An 18613-nucleotide genomic window follows, 5' to 3' on the forward strand; every position below is an offset into this window, starting at 1 on the left:
CTTAGGAACAAAAGAGATACTGTAACAACAACAAAAAGACAACATTATGAATCAAACCAATTCCTGGAAATTTGGCCCAATGTTTATTGAAAAATAAGGATTTGATTCAAAGTCTTTATGAAACCTGGGACAAAACTCCTTTGAGTTCACCCCTTTATATGAATATGCATGTACGTTAATGTACGCATTGCTGAAGCACATATTGGCACATTAATATTCATAGTACTAGAGTGTCTGTGTTTAAGTATATAAATAGAAATTGAATATAAACATATGCATTCATAGCTTTGAAGTTTCATTAGTAACAAAACAGCGTAGAGAAATTATTAGCATTTTTACATGATGATTTCTGTTTAAGTCAAATACTGAACTGCTACTTACTAACAAGGCATTCAACAGATGGGGAGTCTAGACTGGTATCTTCTGTGGTATGCAAGGGTATTTTTAAACCTCCTATAACATTAAATTCTGATGCTGTACTGTAGGAATGAAATAAAGTGCTTTCCTGAGCGTGCAATTTTAACTTCCTTGCTTTCTTTTTGAAATTCTAATTTGGCAGTGATGCATTACTGACAGCGCCAGTTAGCATGACCGTAACCTGCATGATGATTACCACTGAGGTCAATCTGCACAGCAGACATGACCACCCATGGGAGAATGACCCATGGGATGAAGGTCCCCATAAGCAGTAGTGCCCGGTGCTTCTGAAAAAGAGATTCCCACGTGACAGTGCAGGATCAGGCTCCTATTCTCTTCATCTTGACTCTGCTTTCAATCTTTCTTTTCTAGTGGAAACAAAAAAGGAAATAGTGCTTTTGTTCACAAATTCACAACAAGCAATGTTGATGCATGCATATTACCTACTCAACAGAATTTAGGCTATAACCTTAATGTACATAATGGTTGACAGTGATCATTACACAAGTGAAGAGAGAAAAATATATATTTCCTAGACCTTTTTACTGTTTTGGAAAATGAACAATAAAATCATATCCCTTTAGTAATACTGCTGCGTACTCTTTATGCAATTTTAAACTATATTATTTAGATAGCATTTATTTGTGTGGTTCACTGCTTGTCCTAAGAGACATTCATTTGTTCAAAGTATGAACTTACTCTAAATTTAAAATGGTAAAAGCAAACTAATGTAAAAACATAATGAAATCACCTTCCAATCTGCTTATGTTCTCACTTTCCATACAAACCTCCATCATAAAAATAATCCCCCAAATTTCTGAGATTATTCCAATAAATCCCATGCCTATCAAATCCTAAAACATGCTCCACCTGCTAGTGAAACTATCACAGTAATTGTCTGGGCTTTTACCTAATGAATATGCATGAAAGCAGTCAACATAAAATTCAGACTTAATCTACATTACTGGGAAAAGTTTGTGAAACAAGCTGTTGCATGGAAATTTATGTAATATGTTGTCAACATTCAGCAGAGACAAGCTGTCTGTTAGGACTGATGGACACCAGGTTCCTATATTTGATCAGAAGCCACATTATTGTTACCCTCTCGCCATGCTTTTGGTCACAGATGTGCTGACAGCATCCCATCTCACTGTGCTGGCTGCTTGTGCTTCATGTCTATGCCCTTACTGCGATGGTGATTACTGAAAAATCTTTTTTGCCATGCAGGTTTCAGTGAATCATCCTCATCTATTCTCCAGTGCACAAACTCACGGATACCTGCCGGAGCACAGGGAAATGACAGATGGAAATTCAGTGTGCTATGTACTGGCTGCAGAGACATCCATGCAGGCTGCGCCCGCAGGCAGATACGTGCCCCATGCCAAGGTTTGCAACAATATACAACAGCACAAACTAACAGAAATCAAATGATTTGGAACCAAGATTAACAAAGTACTGCTTCCACCCTACAGCCTAAATACGATGCACACACTGCTTTTGCAGTAATTGCTATTGGAAGGATAATCTTAGCAAAAAAGAAAAAATCAAGGTAAGGGGCTATCTCCCATTTCTGTCTAAACAGCATTGAAAAGAACTTTACACAGTAGTGTCACAGAAGCATTTATTCAGACAAGAAAGTGTTAAGAGGAGCAGTTTAGATTTGGTGAAACAGAATGAGACTGGAGCCCTAACTGCATTAGGAACTTCTTTATATAGAGAGAAAAATAAAAGAGTAGTAATAGCTTCCTATTCAGTTCCTGATTCCACAGAAAATTTAAGCACCTGCATATCTGTATGCAGATCTTGCTACTCATTATTTACTGCTTTTCTAAGCAGCGGTGGAATGACTGAAGTGATTTTTATGAACCAAGGCCACACACTATCCTGAAGACCTTTTATGAGATATTGGTCTGATCCAGTCACCAATCTCACATACTTTCACTGTTATAATTTGTATGAATAACAGCTGGGGAGGATACACACAAGGAGACTGAGATAATGACAAGAGCAGGACGTATTGGGTAAAACAAGAAGTTTAAGTGCCAATATGTGATAAATACACAGATTTGAGTTTACATACACTGTGCTTTGCTCTAAGAGTGGCTTTTAGCAGCCTTTGTAGTTATCTTGGTCATTAATATAATACACTGAGATGGCCTCTACAGTGTAGAATCCACAGTCCCCTTAATAAAGCGCTCTATAAGACCCAAAATAATTTGTAATTTGTTGCTTCTTGCTTTCATTTCATTTTGGAGACTCTTGATGAGGGTTTGGTTTTATTGAGGCAAAGTTAAAGTAATATAGGGAACAGATTTTTGTTAGTAATTGTTTTCAATTTCCAGAATTTCTTGCCTATGCTCAGAAACCAGGGCACCTTTTTTCCTTTTTTTTTTTCCCCATCTGAGAATTTTCTACCACATTTTAGTCAAAGAATTCTTATGGTTAAAGAGTACCATCAATTTACACTGGTCTCAACTAAAATGAAATAATCTCCTGGTCTTCCAAGAAGCACACATATACACAAAATTGATACAGGCAAAGCACTATAAGCTCCGCTACTTTTAGTGAAGAAGCTATGAAATTTAGGTAACACTTGCAAAGAATCCACTCCCACGCATCTGTTTACATACAAAAAAATAAAGTAAATCAAGAGGCCCCTTCTTCCAAATGCTGCAGACAGGCAGAAAGTGCTCTGCACAGCCCCACTGGCCACCTTGCTGGCAGGGCCTGCTGCTGCCAGCACAGAGCTCCGGCCTGCAGCCAGGCCAGGAGCTGCGGTCGTGCTGGGCCATGGCACACCAGGGTCTCACTCCGGCCTAGCCAAGCGATGCATTGCCACTACGGGTGTGAGGCAGCTACGGAAGAAAAATATGTATGAACTACAAACAGGCATTCATCTGCTGCTTGAAACTAAACCTGCAGACTCCTGAATGCACATCTCCTGCTGATTAGTGCTCCAACACTTTTTACTCCGACTCAGTTTCCCTCTCTAAACTGGGAGAATGTGGCCTCAGATCTAATAGCAATTTTTTTTTTTTTATAAGTACTTCAGGCATGTACCTAGCATGATTATACTGATATGTTTTTGGGCAATGAGTCCTTGCCGGCTAGGATGAGTTGGAATTATCTGAAGGGAAGAACAAAAAAGCAGTCCAATGTGTCTTGCATCCTAAGTGTAAATTTAATAAGGGGTTCACTGGTAACATTCAGGAAAGGCTGCCAGAGCTTCTTTGCCAGTGGTTTCCTGCCTGGTACCATTTCAGAATGCTGAAATGCTTACAAGTCCACCTCAGTAACTAATCTAGAAAGCAGTGTCCTGTTAAACTGCACGTACTACAAACCACACTGCTGAACGGCAAAAGGCTGTTTCACTTCTAATCAAAACCAGTGTACATTTTAAAAAATTCCCCCCCCATTTGTTTTTGGCACCTAATAAGCATCTTCTGGGAACTGAGACTGTTAGCATCACACTGCCTGTTTTTTTACCTTACAATTTACACTTTGTGCTGTAACATGCAGAGACTCCAAAATGCTTCAGCTCTTTAAAAAAAAAAAAAAATAATGCAGAGCTAATATCTTATTTAAAACGAATTATTGGCAGAGTAAAAGTTAACCTAGAAAGACCTGCTTTTGACTTATTCTGCAGAATGGAAATGCTTCACATTTATGCTTGAATACTGTATATTCTCTTTTCTTGCCCATGTATAAAATCTAAAGGATTTGCACAGTGAAACTTTAAAAAAAATCAAATGTGCTCATGAATTTCAGCTGAAAGCATAAGAAGTGCTCCATGTGAGCACAATTTAAGGTAAAGCAAACCTCTGTCATACACCTGTAAAAGCTGTTCATTATGAATGTGAACTGAAAATGAGTCGTGTCTTAATTTTAGAAACAGATTTTACAGAAGCGTATCAGATGCTTTAGCATAAATAAATGATAAACATGGATCAATCAATAATCTTTGCAGCAGTAGTAGCTGGAGGAGACCCACTGTCAGTGATATTAGAGGATAGTCTCTTTTTGTACTGCTTCTTTTAAACTCCTAAATCCACAAGCAGCAAGAGCTGAGCTCCAATTTAATTACTGTCTGCACTGCTCAACAATGGAGCCAACACAGACCACTGCGGCTCTGCCCCTTGCCTCCCAAAACTGCCATTCATGCAAACACAAATGCAATTCATGATTGGCATGAGGGAGGTGAAATTACAACCTGGACATCAGCTAATGAAAGTTAATTTTTGTTAAATATTGTTCAAGGATCCATAGGCATTTTTGCCTGGCATTGTCTGGCAGGTCTGCTGGCATGGATGTGAAACAGAACACAAGCTCAGGGTTGCTCCTCTTCACAGTTATGTCAGTTTTTCCATACGGTTCTGCTGGAGAGAGATCAGAACACAAAGAAGCTTCAGACCAAATCTGCCTTTTTGATGAAGGTTTGGGGTTTCCTGACATGAATATTACAGGGTCCTGCACAGGCATCTGTCTTAGCCATTCTGAATTACTTAGCTACTCAGAAAACATATGTACAAAGTTAGCACATAAATATCCAAAAAACCTGGATTATAGTAAGTTTCCTTAATTTATTTCTCAATTGAAACAGTCTTACAATTGTTGCGTAGTTATGCCTTTGTGATTTGTCTGTAAAACCATATTAGAGGGAGATCATACAGAAATTGTATAAAAATGTTTACATTTGCCTACATATTTTAAACTACAAATTCACACAGCATGCACATGTATGAACACACACATGCTGGAAATGTATTTTATCTTTACGTCTCTAAACAAAATCATTTAACTTAGTACAAGGATGAATCCCTAATGAAAATAAAGCCTGTAGAGTTCAAAAAAAGACCGACCGTCTAATAGGACCCAGTGGTTATTCAGTTATTTTTTTTACACAGCTAGACAAATCAAACATCCATATTACATATAAAAGTGTTTCAGCACAGACACACATGTACATAGCAGCACAGCTCTGTCACCCTGAGTCATGCTGAGAGGCACTTTGAATTGTAATTTTACTGTTAGTAAGTGCAGCAGTGTAAGGTCTCGCACAAAGGTAACACATTATTAGAGTTGGCTAGATAGCCATCATTTTAAATTTGTTAAATCCCTCTATTTAAGGAGTAAGTAGCCATTTCACTTGGTAAGAAGCAGGCAATTGCATAAAATTAGTTGTGTATAAATCTCTTTCTATGGAGAGGGAGATAAAATGTCTGTCAAAACCTACTTATTTCTTTCCCACACTTCCCAGCAGCCTTGACTTCTCATGGTGATGTTTCATTAGCAGGGACAGAATGGTGGCTCTGCTAATAGTTTTGAGCACCTCATAAGGTACAAAGATGATGTAAGAATGGAGAAAAAACACTGTCCTGAAGCACTTTGAGATCTACAATCGCTCACTCCTCCTTCCTGAACTGCACATGAAGCACTATCGCCACACACGGCAGCTTTTGAAACAGCACTCCCATGCGGTGTGACTCCAGTATCAGTGCAAGGGCTGTTAACAGCTTTAGCAACAATTCCCAACACCTGCACAACGGCAACCACAGTCTGTGGGAGTCATCTACTACACACCATTCATCTCATGGTACACGTTAGCAGTCACATCAGTAACTGGCCTTCTGAAGAAGAAATCATGTTTACATGGCTTATTTTCAATCATGATATCCCACCACTTTGTTCCTTTTGTGGAAAGAATAAGGATGGGGACGACACATTAATTTGTTATCCTTCTAAACTCACCACAGCATCATGGAATCAGTCTCAATTTCAGCCTGACTTTACATATGGGGAGATGAGTAGAAACAGAGGATAAGGACTAAACAAATCATCAGGAAAACCAAGGAAATACACCTGCTTTCCTCCAGCCATGCTTCCCAGTTTTATGAGGCACACAGGTAGCCGGGCAGTGACAGCCTCAGTGACCATGATCAAATAAAGCATCTACAAATTGCCTTTCCTCTAAATCCAAGTCAGGCACTTTCCTGAAAAAGAAGGCTCATATCTCATTAAAAAAAAATAAAAATCCTTTTGAACGCATCCTACCAAAGGAAACAGCAAACTTTCTAGTTTTAGTCTCAGCTGAGCTAATGAAGCACCTCCTCTCCCTACACATATTGAAGTTTTGGTTTTCTGTATCTGGAAGCAATGCATCCCACAGGCCAGCTACATACTGTCTCTAAACAAAGTCCTCTCACTCCTTCAAAATGTGAAGAAATCCAGCTTCCTTAAAGGCCTCTGTCTTTGTAAGTAAATCAGGAATAAACCAGAGTAGCCTGTTTATTTTCTTTGTAATCTTTCCTTCATTAATATGGTTTTGCTCTATTCCTTCTTATGTTTATCTCTAAAGTAAACGATATAAATCTCATCAATTTTCTTCTACTGAAATTTTACACATCTCTAATCCCTTTGCCATATGTCTCTGAATCCTCACTATTTCTAGTATACATTTTTGAGCCAGAACAGCCAAAATGAAGTAGAAAGCATTTTGCAAGAATATACCTTTCGTTCACTAATGACACCATAATATCTTCAATGTTGGGCATCCTGCTCTTTATGCACCCTGCCCTGCTCTCTCCTTTCCTTGTTATCACGCTTTGGTTAGCAGGGATTTTCATTAAACCACCCACAGCAATGTCCAGTCCTTAGTCCAGAGGAGACATTATTAACTCGGGGCCCAAAAATACACCTTCATATTTCAAACCCATCAGAAGAAGCAAGAAATTTGAGACTGACTGAACAATGATGATAACAGCATCCATTTAAATGCTCACTGTTAAAGCATTAAATTTGGTTATTTTATGACTCAGGGAGGGCTGCCTATTAGTATGGGCTGACAAGCTGCTTCCACAAGTTAACTAAGTAGTCTTTGTAATATATTACATATCACAACATGCTGTTAGAACACCTCTGGGTTGGCTGCTTCGTTTAAAATTCATGCAACGGGAAACAAAGGTCAGCTAGAGAAGAAATGTAAGCACTTTCTTTTCCTATTGGAACTTACATGATCTTCAGGCAAACCAAGCTGTTTTACACAAAAAATGTCAAGTTTATCACAGATGCCTCAAGAATGATCTATCTACTGATGCGTATCAGCTTTTTTGTCTGGGTAACTAATAGTTTACATGGGAAAGAGTGGTAAACTGCCTGAAAGGTTGTAGAGATAGTTAGCCGTGAACACAGGGATCAATTTAGGTTCGTTACTACTTGCAAAACCTAGGCAATATTGGACAGCGGTAATTCAAAAGTCGTACAATTAATGGAGATCAGACAGATATTCTAACGCTCGCCTTTTAATGCAACTTGCTAACCTAAAGGGCATTGAAAGAACCTAAGAAAACGTTTGCACAGACCTTTAGTACCTTTGATATTTCACAAGGCAATTTCATATGACCTTTAATTTTTAGTGCGGGGTTTTCCATTTGTAGGGTATCACTTCAGAAAGGGCTGCCGCTAAGTATTTTAAAAACTCCATTAATACCACTTAAATTGGAATTTGTAAGCAAAGCTGTAACAAATCACCTTATGGGAGAATTTCCCCTACCCAAATCACAAAGGAGAAGCTGCAAAATTTTAAGCAGTGTGAAGCTATTACCAACACTATGGTATTTTGCCACTGCCTTTAAATGCCTTTGCATCACTACTGAAGAAAGCAAAACATCTGACAATTTATGTTCAAAAAGGCTATATCTGTAATTGTTCATTTAAGATATGGTCAACTTTTTACATTACTGCTTTTTCTGCTTACATAATTAACACTTTAAGGTAAAGTTGAAATATTTTATTCTGTCAAAGTAAAATGCACCATTTTATTGTTCTCACACTTATGTGCTGTTGCTAGGAAGACAACTGCTATAACCTAATTGTCTGCTCTTTAGATATGGACTCATGAATCCCATATTTTTATTCTAAATTTAAGTTCAGTCATTGTAGCTAATGTCCTTGATGCTATCTCAAATTGCTGTCATTACACGGATCACTAGAAATTGGAGGTAATAGTAAAAAAAAAAAAGAAAAAAGAAAGGTACCAAATTAGATGATGGATAAAGGTTTAATCAATTTAATTTTATCACCAAATCCAGTCCCTTTCCCTCAAGCTACGAGGGGACGAGATAAGCGGAACACATCTTGAAGCACGACAATGCTGTTGTGGGGAAGGAGTTGTGTCCCTGAACCTCACCAAGATGAAATGCGCTCATTTATTACTTTGGTGTTGCAGGATGATGAAGGACCAAGTTCATTTCTTCCCTCTGTCCTCAGTACACTCTTCCTATTGCATTAATTTTTCATGAAATTTAATTTCACAATCATTTTTGCCTCTCATCCTCTTGCTGTCCTTATTTACTTTATTCTGTCCACTTTTATTTCATGTCCCATTGTATCAGCAGCAACCCCTGGCCCAGCCTTCCACCACATCAGGGATACCTGATTCCCTCCCAATCCCTGTAATTAACTTTAATTGCTAGCTCTATAAAAAGGCATTGCAACTAAGGTGGCTTACTTGTAGTCTTACACTGCACAATAACTAAGTGGCATATCCCTCATCACCCATTTCATGTTTAGTTTCTATATGATGATTTCTAAGAAGTTGCAGGAGGCTGCTGATGTGTGGCCTTTTTAGTATTACCAGTAATTGCAACTCTGCTTTTGTTCTGTCTACTCTTAGTCATTCATCTCAGAACACAAGCTTTCTTTCCAAGATCTGTACTGCAGGCTAGCAAGTCCATATAAAACATGCTGAGGCCACTGTGCTCAGTTCTGCCAATACTCTGCCATGTTCGAAAGCCTTGGGGAAAACACAAGAATCCACAAATCCAGCAATTTCCTTTAAGGATTTGAAAATTTAGAAGTTATTTCTTTAAGTCATTAGGCAGAGTTTTCTAACTTCTGGTTATTTTATAACCACAGATATAAAATAGAAACAATATCTGTTTCTGCTTTTACATGGAATTAATATTCAGGTATTCTAGCAACCATCTGTATTTATTTTGCATTAGGTCTCTGAGAAATTAAGAAATTAACTCCCCTGGGAGTTAACATACTGATTTTCTAAGTGGCAATGAAAAGATTCCTACCTATACTAATTTAACAAAAAAGCTATAAATATCCAGCCAATTTTTTTTTTTTTTAAACACGCTTTCTGCAAGTAGTGTAAAACTGAATGAAATCATTGGGCAAATATACACCTGCAATGTGATATTCTGCGCACAGACATTTAACATTAACTCATCAAGGCAGAATATTTATACTGAGTAGTTTGCTGGATTCCATATGCTTAAAATAAAGTGCACACAAATCAATTACAGGACTATGTCTTTGCACACTGGAATCACACAAGGTCTTTAGTGCTCTATTTGCATATAGGGAAATTCTGTCTTTTGCAGCACAGCACATGGGTTTTATTGTTTTTATCACAAACACACATGGAGATTTATCTATTCAAAGAATGCTTGCTCTCCTTGCTTGAACTCGCTTACTGTCCCAAAACTCCTATACCTGGATGCTCTGGTTTAAAAGGAATGGAGCAAAATGCTATGACCAGATACATTAATTTGTAATTCACACTACCCAGGACAAAAACATGACTGAAACCACAGAGTTGAATCCAAAGAGGTAAAAAAATAATGTTATTAAATAGAAAATAGTATTTTCTTCTGCTGCTTTGCATTCTTAGATGTTCTATGAGGCAATGATTTAAACTGTGTTTAAGCACTGTTCACATTTAACATTTCTAATATATTAGTGTATAAATCTGTTGAGCCTACCTCCCTGAAGAGTAGGGATGCAAAAGGCAATATCATTTCCTTACTCTGATTACTATTCGATTTAAATTTAAGATTACAATGAATTTCTTTGTGTACATGTGTCCATAGGTATCTGTGTCTATGTACATACATGCAAATACTTTAAAGCATCTTCTAAAAGTGTTTTTTCTATAAATAACAAAATACATGCCGGAGAGCTGTTTAAGGGAGATGCCTTAGGTGTAACTACAGAAAAAGATTTTCCACAAGCTATTAAATAGATCAAATCCGCAAAACAGTGGAGCCCATGTTAATTCTCAGGAAGATGTAGTAATTTGTGAGCCTAATAAACATTTGCTTGACAAGTGTTCAAGAGAGCCGGTTTGTTAAGCAACACCTTTGTTATTAGTTACCACCTATATATATATATAAATAAACTATAGTAATAGTCAAAACTAACAGGTTTTATACTTGGCTTACCATAAATTAAAGCCATTTTTGGCCAACATAAATTCACAGGAATGTGTATTGTTAATGAATATATAAAGTGGTTATATACAAAAGAAAAATAATACAAACAAAAGCTTTGCTCCCTATAATTAGCATACTAACCAACTGGTTGGAAAGATGTTAGGATACCATGTTTGAAGGAATAAAAAATGAATGCTTCAAATGCACTCATTGATACTGGTCAGACAAGTACTTTTCTTGAATGCCATCAGCCTCCAGCTGTGCGCTCTGCAAATAGCTGCATTTACCAAGTTATTATTTAGCAAATTTTTGTGTTTTGTTAAGGCTTTCAACTTCCACTTTATTTCAGCAAAACATTTGGCAACAAAGAAAGCAGCAAAAGAAGTCTTACTGAAACACCCTCACTTTTGTCACTTTCTTAGAAAGGGAAACAACATTTATAATTTACCTTTATAACAAAGAACCTTTTCCCCACTGCATGGATTAATGACTGCTCTTTTCTTGGCCAAGCACAGGGTATCTAAGGCTAGGATAAGTTTGTAAACCCCGGAAAAGTTTTTTTGCTCAAACAAATACAAGATAAGTCTGCAGAGCACAACTTAAATAGAAGCAGCTTTAATGGCAGCTCTCCCTTTGTTTTATATTTCAAAGTTTGTTTGGTAATAGTATAAAACAGCCTTTATCACCAGCTGTTACTGCATGCTAAAGATACAGAGTAGCAAGACAAGATTACACACCTACTGGAAGCACGAGCACATCTGCATGCCTGCTGTTCCCTCTTGTGCTCAGGTCACTGTTTATTACTACCGTTATGGATACTGAGAGTTCAGGCATGAAAGTTGAAACAGTGACAACTGTACAATACACTTCAGCATCCAGCATTTGACCCCTTTTCACTTGTTACTACACAAAACCTGCTTTGACACCCTTCTGAAAAGTTCCCCAATAACACGCTTATTGGCTTTGACATAATCAATAACCAAAAGACTCCTAGCTAATGATGTTTCCAAAGGAGGGCTTCTGGAATCAGCAGAACTAAGGTATCCGAGTGCCGGCTTGACTTGAGAAGCCAGCTGGGTGAAGCTCGTGCTAGTCCCAGGTACTGGTGACAGCAATGGGCTGGGTGACATTTGCTGGTTAGTGGCACCCTTGGAGTTGGCATCACTGCAAGCAGATGCGTTGCACCTGCCCATTTCCGGACCTGCTTCCCGTACCGTTTCACTTTAAAGTGCTCAGTCTGTTAACTTCGGCTTTTTCAGGCAAAAAAACATCAGAAATCAGGCAGTAGTGTGTCATCCTCTCTACAGGAGAAAACAGGACTTCAGAAGAGCTTTTATCTAGGGCACATTCCCTGTTTGCAGTGACACCCTGTAGCTTTACTTTTCATGCTCATGACAATTAGCGCTTTCCTAACAAAGGTTTGCTTGGGAAAGCGGAACGGGCCCCAGAATAGCAAAACTTGGCGGACCTTATTTTAAAAAAAATGGTGAAAAAAAGCCAAAAAGAGGCGGTGTGGCGCCTGCCTGCAGCCGGGGGGCTCGGCGCAGCTTTCTGCTCCTCCACAGCGGGACACCGGGGCTGAGGCACCCGAAGAGTCCCCCACGACCCCAAATGAAGATTGCGGGGAGAAGGGGGGTGCGGAGACACCCCCCCCCCCCTCTGGCCGGCTCCCCCCGGGGAGAGCCCCGGGGGTGCCGGTGTGCTCCATCCCCAGACAATGACCGGCGTGTCCGCGGGGCGGGCGGCAAGAACAAGCACCCAAACAAACAAACAAGGAAAAAAAAAAAAAAACACACAACACAAATCTCCCTTACCTTTCCTTTTGGATCTCCTCCTCCGCCTCCTCTTGGGCTTGCATTTCAGCTGGCCGCTCGGTCCCCCCGACGCCCTGCCGCTGCCCAGGACGGATGTCATGGCCCGAAGCCGGCCGGAGCAGCCCCGCTCCGCTCCCTTCTCCTCACGCCGAGCTTCCCCCCTCGCTGGAGGCGGCTTTTATAGGGCGCCGTGTAGGGCGGCGCTGCCCGGCGTGGCGGCGAGGGGTCGCTCCTCCGCCCCGACGGGCCGGGGCGATGCCCGGGGGCGGGGGGCGGCCGGGCCGGCCCCTCGACCACTTTTTTTTCTTTTTATTTTTTTTTTGTGTTCTTTTTGGCACCTCTGCGAGTTGCCCGCAGCCGGCCGAGCTTTGGAACCGACAGTGAGGAGTCTGGGGGAGGCGTGTTGGGGGGAAAGGGGGGCGGATTTGCTGCTGCAAAGTCTCCCGCAGCCCAATCGCTCCCGCCGCCCTGCGCTGACATCAGCGCCGCCAGCCCGCCGCCCCAAAACCCGCACCCCACGGGCCGGAGCCCGAGCAAGCCCCGGAGCCAGGAGAAGCATCCTGCCCGGGGATGGCTGGCCAGGGGGCTCCAGCAGGCAGCATCTCGAGCCCTTTTCTCCTTCCCTCCCTCCCTCCCCCCCCCCCTTTTTTTTCCTTCCCTCCTTTTTCCTCATTTTTTTTTTTTTCCATTTTTCCTTTTTTCCCCTTTCCTCCCCTTTTTTCTTTTTCTTTTTTTTTCCTTTTATTTATTTATTTTTCTTTTTCTTATTTTTTTCTTTTTCCTATTTATTTTATCTATAAACCATGTGGATGCTGAATACTCCGCTTCCAGACACACGAACGCCGCTGCATCCTTCCCTAACCCAGCACTTGCCAACTACTTCACCAATTGCTTATTGTTTCTAGGGAAAGTGCATGAGTTACAGTCGAAGGATCCCTGTACCCACAAGCCTTACGCAAGAGGCTAAGTGTAATTGAATCTCCGCTTATTTTTAAGGTACTCGCTTTGCTAAATTCACGATCAAGGGCAAAAGCCCTGTGAAAAGAGGAGTGTGTTGTCGCTCAGGCTGATACATTAACACTCCGCAGTGCCTCATTTAGGCAACTGTGCAATTAACGTGTCGGGAGCAGAGGGGCTTTTACCAAGAGGAAGATGACACCAGCATTCCTCTGAAAAGCTTGACTACAGAGCATTACGCATTCATTACAAAAAGCCAGCGTATGCCACAGATAAGATGTTGCTTTAAGTTACAAGGGACTTGCTGCTTCTGTACTCTCCCCTCCTTAGTTATTATCTAAGTTAAAAATATGCATTTGGAATCATAGGCAGTGAATGGAAAACAGAAGAATGTCAAGAAAAAAATATGCTAAATAATTAATGTCATCATTAGTGCCGACTCTATTTGTAGTCGGCTGGAGGAGCACAGTAAAACCCTGTTTATCAGAACTCCTTTAATCTAAAACTTCCTCTGTCGGAATGTAGGTTACTCAGCGCCTGCTGCTCAGCACTTCCACTGCGACTCTCCCAGCTATTAGAAACCCTCTGCGTTTGGCTGCTTTAGGCCTCTGTCAGTTTTGGATTAAGCAGAGCTACACGAAGTGCAGATTTTTCAGGTTAAAAACGTTTCCAGAAAAATCTAAAAAAGCATTCAATTAAGCCAGAATTTGGATGACACCCTTGAACCAAGACGATGTCACCTCTTGGACCCCATCCTCCGAGGAGCAGGTCTGCTGTTGCTGCTTGTGGCAAGCGTGCCTTGTGTACCTCCAGTTTTAGCTATGTGGCACAGCACAAACACAGAAGAGAACCGGTCCCAGTATCTTACTAGCTAAGGTAAGAGAGCCTGAGAATTTTGACCAGTGTTGCTTGGGTGTCAGATATAATTCGGGATGCCCTCTATGGAAGCAGGTTTTTAGGCGCACAGCTTTTATGGGTTAATGGCTGCTGTTTTTCTGCAACATCATACCCAAAACGTCATACACATCACCCAAAAAAGTCAAACCTTTGAACTATAGCCTGAGTAAACATCTTTTTAAAAGCTTCTGTTTATTTCATGAAAAAACATGTCTGTGGGAAGCAAGAGAGACAATCACAATTTTTTCTTTCCTTATTTTTTTTTTTTTGCTTGAGCCTTCAGCCTTTCTCCCCTTTTCCTTCTGTTTTTTTTTGTTGTTCTCACCACAGCTGACACTTGTCTATTAATATAATGAAAATTTGTATTGCATGTGCAATAATAATGCTACTGCAAAACTCAGCCACACATTCAACTACATATCAAACTCACATCCAGTCTGGAACTTAAGGCGCTCAATTTAGAAGCCAGATTTAGAAAATAGTGCTTTCTGTGCTTCAGTACCAATCCGTGCTTTATCCATTAGGGATCTAAATGAGAAGCAAGGCCCAGTTAGAAACAAAATGAGCGTCCCAGAACATTTACCTGTTCTTAGGACTTGCTTCAAGCTCAACACATTCTTTAAAGTTTCTGAAGATTTTCTTTCTGATACCATTTAATTATTCTCTCAAAAAGACTGGAACAGGAAATCCGAAGTGTAAGACAATAGACTGCTGAGGTGGTGTTGCCAGTCCCTAGATAAGACATGCTACCAAGCCAACCTGAAAAATGTGACAGTTTACCAATTCTCAGCAGCTCTTCCTCAGTGCTAACAATTTCATGAAATACTTTCAGTTCTAGGCACTAGCCTGGTGAAAGCATGAAGACAGCTGAAGTCATGCTGGGGGAAGATCTCCCCTTGGACGTGAGCTGAGGTGAAGGGCAGTCACTTTCAGTAGTATCCAACAACAGAGTCAATAGGATTCCTTAAATGTGCTGTTTATTCCTCTTGTTCTCCACAGTGGAAGGAGTCACCCTCTCCACCCAGCGACACCCCCTGTTTCAACACCCTTTTTTATCTCCAATGCAAGGTTACTAGTCCTGTGCAGCTGGGTCTGTCTCTCCTCCCAGGCAAGCATGTATATGATTTCAAGCACTATGGTAAAGGCAGTGACATAAACTCAATCCAAGAAATACAAAAGCAGTAGCAGTGAGGCAGAAAAAAAAAAAAATCTAAAATAATACCACCTCTCTTTCCATTATGTGCTCATGCCCACTAGTGGCCAATGAACTCGACAGCCTCAGTGCCCCACAGAAATTACGGCTATTCCTGTGTGCCCTGATAGTAATCATCAGCGGTATTACACGCTCCTTGTCATAGAGTAAAGCAGCTCAGAACTTCACACATCTCCCCGAGCTGGGAAGATCGTTATGTTTATCACATTCCAGCTGAAGCATTTCAGGCTACTAAAGGTAGTGACTTTACACACCTTAAGTTACAGCCTGCAGAGTCACACCACACCAGTGCGTAGCCACCCACGCAGACTTAGGTGAATCAGAGAGGTAGGGGAACTTACAGCATGAGTTCTGATGCAAAAGACTGCTTCCTATCTGGTCTGAGGAGCGGTGACTTCTCTTGTGACCCACCACAACCCATCCCAGTCCGTATGTCAAAACCATTATTCCTGTTTCTGTGACATAGGTCTCTCAGCACTGGAAATATCCAACCAAGGAGTTCAGGCTTTGCCAGCCTTGTGACAATTCACTTCTTCACTCAAGTTCTCTCAAAATTCAAGAGCTGAAGGACAGGCCAAAAAGTTTATTAACTGGAAGACTGACTGGGACTGTGAGAATATACTAGAGAGAGAGTAGAAAACCAGATGCCAGAATGCACACCTTAATTATACTTTCACACATAAATTGCCATACCTAAAAATGCATGATAGAGTTAATAAATAAGAGAAATGGAGAAAAAAAGAAAATGTATGAAGACAAAAAACAGCCCACCCCCATTTCAGCAACGTATAGCTCAGATAAGCAACTCCAAGAACACAGCAGTTATCCAAATTTGAATACTAAATTCATCAGTATTATGGGTGGCCAGAACTTTTTTATATAAAAATATTTAATTAAAATAAATATGAAATCCATTATTTCTTTATCCTTCTGTGTTTTTTTTTTTTTTCTAAAATTTGGAGTAAATTAATTTTCAAAGACATGATATTACAAAAATTGTGTGTGAAACAAACTTTTTTTGAAGAAGAAAAAAGCTGCACTGAACTTACAAAATGAAAATGTTTAAAAAAAGTTCATCTAAGACACATCAGGGATGCTTCACAGGAGGGTTGCAGTATTTGCAGGGGGTGCTCCTCCCAGAGCAGCACAGCCAGCAGCAGAAGCAAGCTCCAGCCTGTTCAGATCCTGGGATGTGCACAAATACTTGCAGGAGAGGCCTCCTGGCTGCAGTATTCCCCAGTTTCCAGCTGCATCACCCCTTCCATGAGGAGCTGGGGACACTGAGCACAGCAGGCCATCACGGAGATCTTTGTAACATGCTGTCTGCGAGCACACAGGCCCTGCAGGCTCCTTGGGGGAGAAAGGGATGTAGCAGCAATGCTCCAGTTTTCTCCTGTCCTCCCCACCCCATTTCTGCTTGCTTTTGCTCCCTCCTGTAGGGCCCTGCCTGTGTAGGTGGAGAAAAAAAGTGAGGTCCCTTAGAATTTGGAAGATAAAACATGCTCAAGGGCATTAAAGCAGGACGTGAACACGATCGTGTGGCTGCGCAGGTGAGACTCCAGAGCCTTCTGCCGCAAAATGCCTGCACTAATCCACTCTTGCCCTACTTAAGAGGAGCTGTTGGTGTGGCTATTTGCAGCAAAAGCCACTTTCGCTTTGGGGCCAAACATTGCAGGGTGGCAATGAAGCAATGAGGATATGGATCCATATTCAGTGCATCAAGTTTACCAGTCAAACGCCTTACTGCAGGCAGGTCCTGTCTGATTGCTTTGCACCTTCCTGTATGTTAAATAGCCCACACTGGCTGATGCTGTGGTGTTGGATATTAGGAGGTTAAGATAATGCTAAAAGGATTTTGCCCCTTCATTAAACTGCAGAAGAACCAAGGTGTTCAGGTTGCAATGCACTGCTGTGGAAAAGCCACAGGAGCTGGGACTCAGCTCCCACAGGAGAAGGTCCCCTTCTTCCCCTTGTTTTTGGTGGGTCCCACATCAAGCCTGACAGGAGTTCACCATGCCATGCAGCATGCCAGCAGCAAGCTGTGTCAAACTCCCTGATAAGCATAAGGTAAACATTTCAAAGCTGCTCAGACAATGCTCTCTTTAATGGGAAAAATACCTAGATGTCAAAGACTGCAAATCATTGTAATTAGTAAGTCTGTATATGCCATGCAAAACAGCAGCAGTCTCCGGAGATGAAACAAAACTTTCTGAAAGATGTTTGTGTTGGCATATTAAAACATAACTCAGCAGCTCTGACTCTGGAGGGGAGTAGAGATACACCTCATCACCAGAAATGCTTTTGATTTTAATCATGTTTTCTGTGTTTGTAATAAACTAAACCAAAACATGGAATGAAGGTGTTTCCAAAGCAGGGATGTCTGAATCCTTATTTTGTCTTCAGGTGTTGCAGTCCTGGCTCAGCCTGAACATTGTTGGTTTGCTCGTGTGGCATTAAGTTGGTCACAGACTTTCTGTAAGCCTCCATCGATCGTGTTTCTTTCCATGCCACTTTCCCAATATGCAGAAAGGTAAGTAGGTACACTCTTTCTTTAAGCACTTGAAAATGGATCAATGCTACAACAGCTAAGCATTATTATATTTTAATTATGCAGTATTTGTTCTCTGATATCGAAATCCTGAAAAAATCATTTTTGTCTCTCTACATCCTTTGAATAACCCACCTGAAACACAGAATCTGCCGGGGGGATGTTCCCTGTGCTGCAGCATGCCTGCCCAGAGCAAGGAACTGCAGCCCTGTTTTTTTTTGCCCTGTGCACATCCCAGCACTGGCTGAGGGCAGAGCAGAGGGGCATGGGATTAGCCTTGAGCAGGACTAGCGGGTCCAGTGCCAGTGTCACTGGTGGGTCCCCAGCCCTCCTCTGTGGTTGTCTAGCTGCAAGGAATTCCTGAGAGATGGAACCATGGCATCGCCCTCCTGGTGCAGTTGCCTCAGCTTGAGAAATCTGGCACTCAAGAAGCGTCTAAAACAGTGGCCAGACTTAAAAATGAAGACCTTCATTGCTCTGTGCTGACAGCTTTTTCATCAATAAAGTACAGATGCAAATGCTTTCCACAGGGGATTAAGGAAATCTC

General features: G+C 41.0%; 1 protein-coding gene across 1 annotated transcript in view; it reads right to left on the reverse strand.

The window, feature by feature from the left end:
* The window catches only part of ADARB2 (adenosine deaminase RNA specific B2 (inactive)), a gene marked incomplete at both ends in the record, with an annotated part of 307517 nt that extends 294966 nt beyond the window's left edge, over positions 1 to 12551 (reverse strand). Inside the window, one exon of the mRNA XM_082754534.1 lies at positions 12452 to 12551. Within this exon, the coding sequence (XP_082610660.1) occupies positions 12452 to 12551 (100 nt within the window). The remainder of the gene's footprint in view (positions 1 to 12451) is intronic.
* Between the last annotated feature and the right edge of the window lie 6062 nt (positions 12552 to 18613).

The sequence above is a fragment of the Aythya marila genome, assembly GCF_965140915.1.
Source record: "Aythya marila genome assembly, chromosome: 2".
Classification (NCBI taxonomy): domain Eukaryota; kingdom Metazoa; phylum Chordata; class Aves; order Anseriformes; family Anatidae; genus Aythya; species Aythya marila.